The 9,322-nt window shown below is 38.2% G+C and overlaps 1 protein-coding gene across 2 annotated transcripts; it reads left to right on the plus strand.

Annotated features, from left to right (window-relative positions):
- The first annotated feature begins 205 nt into the window (after positions 1-205).
- LOC125667481 (uncharacterized) lies at positions 206-8,217 on the plus strand. 2 transcript variants are annotated; one of them, XM_056153198.1, is made up of 8 exons: positions 206-431; positions 3,278-3,382; positions 3,753-3,938; positions 4,055-4,200; positions 4,556-4,648; positions 4,975-5,041; positions 5,152-5,309; positions 5,906-8,217. In XM_056153198.1, the coding sequence occupies exons 1-8, from the start codon at positions 350-352 to the stop codon at positions 7,676-7,678; spliced, it is 2,610 nt and encodes an 869-aa protein (XP_056009173.1). In that variant the 5' UTR covers positions 206-349; the 3' UTR covers positions 7,679-8,217. The 2 variants fall into 2 exon arrangements, with proteins under 2 accessions (XP_056009173.1, XP_056009174.1); XM_056153199.1 differs by lacking the exon at positions 206-431 and adding an exon at positions 2,606-3,086.
- The last annotated feature ends 1,105 nt before the right edge of the window (positions 8,218-9,322 follow it).

Raw genomic sequence — 9,322 nt, forward strand, 5'->3', positions numbered from 1 at the left:
TCCTTCATTATTGCACTCTGTAGTGGAAATTAGAGTAGCTTATTATCCTGTCTGTGAGTATTTTTATCATCCTGTCTTATTTACGAGACACCTGTCAGTTAAATTTAAAAGTGATCGTCAACGTCTGCATTTCACGTCAACATTTACTAAACCACCAAGATGTATCATAGTTTATGCTAATGGCAGACCGCTTTGAGGGTATATACATGCATATAAACGTCGAGAGGCGGCAAAGCATTTGAAAAGGGGATAGTAATCGAGTTGGACGGGGATAAGAATCTTGCGTTATTTTTTTGTGACTTGGGTTTATGATTTTTTTTTTGTCAGGGGTAGATTTGATCCACACACGATGAATTGTGATCTATGCATCCTCCTGTCCTACATGCTACGCATGCTCTGTCAGTATGACTCAAGGCTTGGTGAGCAGTATGGTAAGTTTCATTTCTCTAGTTTTGAATTGGAGTTTGCTTGATACTAAGTAATATGTGTAATTCAAATGCAGTAAAACTTGAAAGATTCTATTCAATTTACACAATTTTTATCTAGGCCCCTTTACATTTTAAATTTCATTTTATCTTAGTGTGTGTTACATACGGGTAATAACGGCAAAGTCTAAAAATTAATATATATATTCATGCTAATGGCAGACCGCTTTGTGGGTATATACATGCATATAAGCGTCGAGAGGCGGCAAAGCATTTGAAAAGGGGATAGTAATCGAGTTGGACGGGGATAAGAATCTTGCGTTATTTTTTTGTGACTTGGGGTTATATATATATAACCCCAAGTCACACACACACACACACACACACACACACACACACACACACACACACACACACACACACACACACATATATATATATATATACACATTATATATATAACCAAAATAAAAACCAAAGAAAAAACCATAAATGTTTATAACCACACATATATTTCAGAAACAAATTTCATTTATTTTTGAAAATACATTAGGGCTAACAGCTTCATGGAGAATGAAGTGTCGCAGTTCACACCCTCATGTATTTTCAAGTCTGAAATATATTTTTGTTATTTACTACTTTCATTTCTGTCAGAATTCCCAACCTTTGAAATTGACATACTATATTTATCAAGATTCATCTTCTCATTGTTCACAACTGCGGTGCATTCATGAGGAAATGTATATCATTACAAATTGTAAAAAAAAAATATATATATCAGTGGCAAAAGCATAGGAAATGTAAATACTTGTATATAGTTTTGAATTTCAATCACGTCACGCTGCAAACAAGTTGTTTTTTTTAAATACCGAGTGCATGCAACAGTAACTTCAAATCACAAAGAATTCATTTTACCTCAAAATTCACATTCGTGTCGTTTCTTACAAACGACGGCCGGTTCTGTGATCATGTTAAAGCTCGCGAGGGTTACCATCACGACTTCTAATCCGGACCAAAAAATCCTGAGCTGTTTTTGTAGCGGACGACATACCTTTATTTTTATCTTTTCATTCTGATAATAAAAAGAAAGAAGTATTACTATAATTGTCAAAGTCTGTCAGTTCAAAACTATAAAATGAAATGGGAATGGCCCCCAAAAAAGATAAATAGATAAAAAAAAAAAAAAAAAAAAAGTAACAGAACCAAACCCTAAACAATAACAATGAGATAAAAAAAAAAATAGCTGTCCTTGCCAAGATGAATGATTTTATTTCTACAGAAAGGTAATTTTGAAAATCCAATTACGTCCAAGTTGATAATAATAAGAATTCTACACCATACCTTAAAGTCAAATAAGATAACCTAAATTGTCATTAAATCTATTTAACAGGGGAAGAGCTTGTTATTGTATTTTCTTAGAATCGGAATTTCTTAGTAAAACTTAAAATTAGGCAGATCGTGCAACGCAATTTAACTAAAGCATCAAAAGTCAAATTCTAACGAATAATTTAAAGTAACATATCAGTCCACTGCCTAAACAGTGGTGATTATCTTAACACAAATTGTACTTGTATAAAAAAAATTACGGAGAAATTAAAGCATTGGCATAGAATTTTAATACATTTCTTTAAGATTTATTACAATAAAATGATATGTACATGTAAGCTGTCATGCACTAATAAGGTTTTGTGGAATTTTCTATTTCATTTGTCAGGTTTACAGCGAATTGTCAATTAAATCTCTCCATGTTTCTGTCACACCGAAACCAAATTCGTAACCTTTCTCATAATAAAACATCTACTTATTCATTGCAAGATTTTAATGAATGAATTTGCGTTTTAAAACGTATTATTACGTATCAAAATTTTTTTAATATCTAAACTATTTCCTGATTATGTTTCATAATTCCACAATGAGTATTCACCGAACGAGAAATTATGATTCTCTTGGTTAGCTGCCTGTTATAACTATCGATTTTTTGATTCTCTTGGTTAGCTGCCTGTTATAACTATCGATTTTTTGATTCTCTTGGTTAGCTGCCTGTTACAACTATCGATTTTTTGACACCTAGTTTTGACGTGATTTATCCCTGTATTGGCATCGTATCTCTGTGTACTTAAGATCCGCTAGCCTACAGGTTAGGGTGCTCGCTTCACAACCGATAGTTCCCGAGATCGATTCTCGGATCTCTACGCCACGTCAAACTCAAGACGTTGAACAGAGGGAGTGATTTTCTTTCACCAAGCGCCCGGTATAAGAAGTGGAAGTCACAGGTCTTTTGCATACGATCTTTAAAAACGGAGGTCTCGTGTCACAGTAGGCGTTGGTAGGATAAAGAACCCTCAGAGCTACGGTCTCGAGAACCATGTAGAGATCAAAATGTGTGTCTCTTCACCTACACCTCGTGACATCCGCCGCGGTGGTCTAGAGGTTAGAGCGTTCGCCGCGGTGGTCTAGAGGTTAGAGCGTTCGCCGCGGTGGTCTAGAGGTTAGAGCGTTCGCCGCGCATGCAAAAGGCCGGGGTTCGAATCCAGGCCGCGAGAAACCTAAGTCGTTAAAAGAGGTAGTGACAGTTCCATCGCCAAACGCTCGACATCAGGTGTGAATCTCATGGGTCCTCGGAGATGACCTTAAAAACGGATGTCCCGTGTCACAGTATAGGTGTGGAACGCTAAAGAACCCTCACTGCGCAATGGCCGTAAGCGCCGAGCAAAGGCCTAAATTTAAAGCCAACAATCAATCAATCAATCAATCGTGGCATCCAAAATCAAGGATTTATTTGAATTATCAAATCCATTTATTAAAAAATATATATATGTTCTATTCTAATGATTTAAATTCTTTTTGTACAGGAGTTGGACACAAAGTACCGTCTACTCTTGATCAGAACCCCCTGGAAACCAACCAATACGGAGCCACGAAAACGAACCACAAATGGAGCTATGGAGGACCCACAGGTAAAGAATTCAATCACGATTCAGCGATGTGAATGCATCTCGTCCCCCTTCTCGTCCTCCTCTTTATAGTCGTCACCTTTGTCGTCTCGTCGTCGTCATTAATGTCTGTTACTACACGTTTGTAAATCTACATCTTTACCGAAGAGCATTGCACAGATTCCATTACTTGTATTCACTTTATAGAATTTCTCTGAATTTTGTGAATCCATATCTTCTTATCATCATCGTCATCAATGTCGTCTACCAATGCAAAATAAGCGATGAGACAAAAGTATAAGTCTGTATGTCGTAAATGCTACAGTGTGTATGTTTGTGAAATACATGCAGTTGCAGTAGACTTATCTTATGAAATATGCCTTTCAAATCGCAGGTCCTGACAATTGGCCAAAATATTTTCCGCAGTGTGGTGGCAAACGACAGTCTCCTATCAACATAATGACGACAGATCTTCATCATGTCACGTGGCTCCCCACATTCGAGTTTATAAATTACGACAAGCTGAGTGGAGAAGGAATGCAGCCAGCTTTTCTACATCTGAGAAACAATGGACACACAGGTGGTCAATTTTACGTGAAATTCATATTCAAGAATTAAAATTCTATTGCATAAAGTAAGGATTTGTTTGTTAGATATGAACTCTAATTTACGCCAACTGGTCCTTTTTCTAAACAGCTAGCATGGGCATTGACGACGAGATATACCTTCGTGGATCTAACTTGGGCGAACTGTATCGCGCTGTGGAAATTCATTTTCACTGGGGTCCGGACAACCATGTCGGCTCAGAACACGTACTGGATGACCTTCACCATCCTCTGGAGGTACGTCCTTACACATTTGTCTGGTACTCTCTGGAGGTACGTCCTAACACATTTGTCTGGTACCCTCTGGAGGTACGTCCTAACACATTTGTCTGGTGTCCTCTGGAGGTACGTCCTAACACATTTGTCTGGTACCCTCTGGAGGTACGTCCTTACACATCCTCTGGAGGTACGTCCTAACACATTTGTCTGGTACCCTCTGGAGGTACGTCATTACACATCCTCTGGAGGTACGTCCTTACACATTTGTCTGGTATCCTCTGGAGGTACGTCCTTACACATTTGTCTGGTGCATGACAATCATTTATTGCTAGCACATGAAGAAAGTAAAATTCAAATTGTTCGTTTGTTGTAGGTCCACATTGTTCATTACAATATGAAGTATAAAACGTTGTCAGAAGCAAAGCCACACCCAGATGGACTAGCAGTGATAGGAGTATTCGCAGATGTAAGTGTATAATGTACATTGGGTTTGAAAGATCTGGTCTTGCGAGTGTACGATTCGCAGAATATCGTGTCTTACGAAGTTTATTGTCGCTCAAGTTTACTACATGTACGAGGGTTGTCCGCAATGTTCATGAAACAGTGTCGTTTGATGCGATCCTGGCGTCGTATAAATATTAAATAGTGTATATAATAAAGAGATATATGGATTCATTGATTTACACATCATGATATTGTTATATCAAAGCACAGCGAGGTCAAGCAGTGCAAAATTCATAGTTTTTTCTTCTGCAATTTCTTAGTTATAAAGTGAAAATGTAAATTTTTCAGATTTCTGAAGAAAAGAATCATGCCTTTGAGTTAGTAGCCACAGCTCTTGATCAAGTCACAGAATATAGTAAGTTTAACGATGTTCGCCCCTCTGTGAATGAAGAATTGATAATGGTACATCATCCTAGGGGGGAAAATCTATTGGAATTGCATATATTTTACTTTCTCTTTTACTAGATCAAAAAACAATAGTATCCGGGTTAAGACCCATTGATATGCTGCCTAACGACACCTCAAAATACTACCACTACGCCGGAAGTTTGACCACGCCCCCGTGTTATGAGTCTGTTTCGTGGTACGTTATGCATGAAGGAATAACCGTCACTCAAGACCAGGTAATGACTTACATTAGTAAAGTCAATTTATATAGTAAGTTTCCCTCACTGGTGAAGATTGATTGTGTATGATTGTAAGTCGAGTGAGCGATATTGAATTCAGCCACAATTCGGTTGTACAAGTTCGACTGTAATTGACCGGTTTTTGAACGTTTGTCGTCTCTGTGGCGGCCACAATGGGACTACACCTTTTATATCTCCACTCTTTTGTGACAAGAGGTGTGATCTGTACACTGGAGAAACTTATACTCTGGGATCCAACGGATTACGATGTGAAAGCTATACATAACTGTTGATGATACTGTCCGTCAAATTGATAAACTAACATATAGTTAAAGAAACGCATACCATCTACTACTACGATAGAAATAAAATACACCATGCTATAGATATGAAACATTATTGCATCTGTTATCCCATTTAGTCGCCTCCTAGGAACATGCAAGGGGGCGCAGTGGACCTAGTGTTTTTATCACCGGGACCTACATGGGTTGTTCTGATGAAGAGGCTCAAAAGATTAGATACATTTTTTTACCATCCATTACAGATAAAAGGTTTCCGGCATTATATACAATGTTTTCATTTATCCTTTACAGATAAACAGACTCCGACATTTAAGAGAGCATGTGGAGGAAAAGCATGAACCACATGGACCACTTGAATCACGACCTACACAATCCGCAAAAGAAAAGCCGAAAGTCAATATCACCCATAACGACACTGTAAAAACACTAGCAGATACCGAACATCATCCTAACAACATTGGCTACATCAAGTACAATTACAGACCATGTCAGCCATTGTTTGGTCGAAAAGTGTACTGTAGCCATCCGTCCTTAATCAAACATAAATCACATCTACCCGAATTTTCAGTGGGCGATATTGCTGTCAGTCATCATGTTTCCAATCTTGGAGATCACGACCTTTCTAAAGCATCGCTTGAAAACACCGAGTTCCATCACTCGATAGGGTCTAGTCTAGCCAGCCATAGCCATGATAGTCATCTACCTGAATCTGCCTTGACCATCCACTCACAAGATGGCAAATTGTCAACGGAGAAGGTGGGAGTTAATTTTGGAGGTCACCATTCAAAAAGTGGTCTTATGGACTACCAGAGAATCAAAGACGCCTTGCGAGGACACACTGGCGAATTTGCGGACAAAACAATTCAGAGCGATCTGAATGGTATTTTCTCAAAAACACATATTCCTGACTTTAATCAAAAATTAGAACCAGCAGATATTTACAAAATATTTGGCAATATATTTTTAAGACAAGCCCATATTCTAAAAGCCCAAAAGACGGCAACCGACAGAAGTAAAATAGACACGTCACTCTTTGCAAAACCAGAAATAAAAGAGTATTCAAATCCAACACATACAATGAAGAAGATTGAAACTGTCAAAGAACGAAAAGCGACAATTCACAAGTCACATCTAAAGGAAGAACATTCAACACAAGGGATTCGAAAACCAACGAAGCTGATGGCAAATATGGTCCAGAATTCACCGTCTAAAAATTATAAGCCACTGCGTAGACAGACGAGTTCCAGTCTTACGTTCAACCTTGCTGCCGACCATCGCAACACGTATAGTGCGCGGAAAAGCAATAAAATGGCAAATACCGGATTCCATTTTTCCATGCGTAAACCTGTGTACCAACAAAAAATAAACAATAATAAATTATCCAACAAATTTAGGAAATCCCAAATTCATAAACAAAATGACAGGACACACACTAGTAGACAAAAGAACAGGGAAGCGCCAAAACAATTTAACTCAGCACTACACAATGATCCAGAAAGTATAGCAAAGAAAATTCATAAGAATTCTAACAGACCGAAGACAGAGTTGGAAAACAAGTACACTGATTTCATTTCTGAGAGCAGGTTAGGTAGTAACACAGCAATCAACACAAAAGAAGCAGTTACACCTAGCGTAGAGGGGAGCGTTGGATTTGGTGCTAACAAAAAACCCGAGGTGACTTTGACCACTCTGGGTCTGGAAGAATCGGCTCTGTTTCAAGAACCAGGTAGTGCTGGTTTCTCAAATCGAAAAAGCGACACCATGACTGACACAGACCAGAGGACTACACAGCGTGTTCTCGGTAAACTGAATGAGGTTACACATTCACAATCAACACCTGAGGTAATGGAGGCTACTTACCCCACCTCCACGGCAAAACCAAGTATAACCCATGAACCTGTCCGGACCACGCTCGGAAATGTGAAACTTCGTTTTCCTATTCACAGAAAGAGAAACGCAACAACCATACCTATCAGGGATATTTTGAATAGTTATAACGAAATACTTTCCATATCGCCAGATCCCGTACAGCTGAAAGGCTCCAAGCCCTATCTACCATTATGAAAGCCATAATTTTGATTCCTGTCCTCAGGGAATAGTTAACAATATGGTGTTTGTTTCCTGGAAGTTGATGAGCGACAGCCATGGAGAAAAGAATCAGACATCAACAGTAACACTTAATGGAGTGTTCGCACGTCAACAAGTCCCAAAAGTCAGATTAGCATGCCAAAGACGACAAAGATATTGTCTGAGATTTTTCTTGGCCTTCGTGACTATATTTTATTGTATATGGGTAGAGTGGAATGGATTGCCAAAGTCAATGATTAACATTGTATTTAAGTTATTATGATTTTTTCCTCCCAAACAAATTAAACCAGTGCATATGATATGTGAATGTTAACAACTCGCACTCCCATTTACAATTGCAATTTTGCATGATCAAATTGTAAATTAGCGTTTTGGGGGTACGCTATATTAAATGTAATTCCAAATTGATCTATCAAAGCTGGTTCTAATTAAAAAATATATTTGATGACACAATTAAACTGAGCATAAAGATGTTTGTTTTGGTTCACGATATTAAAACTAGTTAAATCTTGAAACCATCTTGTTATCATTGTCTTTCATTTTTTCAAAACAGTCTTTTAGGTAGAACTGTTTCGAAGGCATCATCTCAATATAGGAAATGCATGTTCAGAAACTCATCAACATGTACTTACTTAGGCCTGTCGTTCCGTGAGGAACATGGGCCATCTACGACAGTCCTCCAACGAACACGATTCTGGGCTGCTTTTGTGGCGTCATGCCAGGTCATGTCCTGTGCTTTTAGTTCTGCCTCCGAGTCACGCCTCCAGGCGTTTCTTGGACGTCCCCTGCGGGTTCCAGGTCAGAGCCTGGCGTGTGGTTCTGGATGGTGGCTTCCTTAGGGTGTGTCCAATCCAGCTCCGTCAACATTTACACCCCAAAAGTTCTTACCTTAAAAATCTGTTCTTAAGACTTCTAAAGTTGAAATAAGATAATAAATGTTTATGGCGTGTCAAGGCGTATGTTTTAATATTTGTAATAGTAATGCGCTGATGAAATTCTCTCCATAATTTTTTCTTCAGTTATTTAGTTTTTTTGTCTTCGACAGGTTCTTTCATACTTCTGTAACACTTACCGTGACAGACTTTTATTCTGATTGTGATTGATTGTTTTCCACCACACTCCACATTTTTTTCAGTTATCTGGTGGCACCCAGTGTCTTATTAGTGGAAGAGAGAGTAGCCTGTCCCTATCGAAAAAAATATCATACGCAGGACATGCTCTCTCGCATCGAATCAGTTGAGAAACATAGACATTATATGCAGATGATGATGGATTATTGCTACAAATGGGACGTTGACGATATAAAAGCTGAAATCATCCCGTTTATTATTGAGTTGTTAATCTACCCTTGACATCTATGTTCAATGAAATATCTAGATATGTAGGAGGTACTCTGTAGTGTCTTTTATTGGGAGTTCACTGGGATATATTGAATCGACATATGAATGAAAATAAATATTGATGAAGCCTAAATATTATGGAAAGCCAACGGGGTAAAAAATTCCACCACTGTAACTGTATTTGTACATAACTACGCAATACAGCATTCGTTCATTGTAAATGTTGAACGTAACTGTAAAAATGTTAATTAAATGTAACTTTAAAAATTGCAATACTTAT

Source organism: Ostrea edulis, chromosome 1 (assembly GCF_947568905.1).
Source record: "Ostrea edulis chromosome 1, xbOstEdul1.1, whole genome shotgun sequence".
NCBI lineage: Eukaryota > Metazoa > Mollusca > Bivalvia > Ostreida > Ostreidae > Ostrea > Ostrea edulis.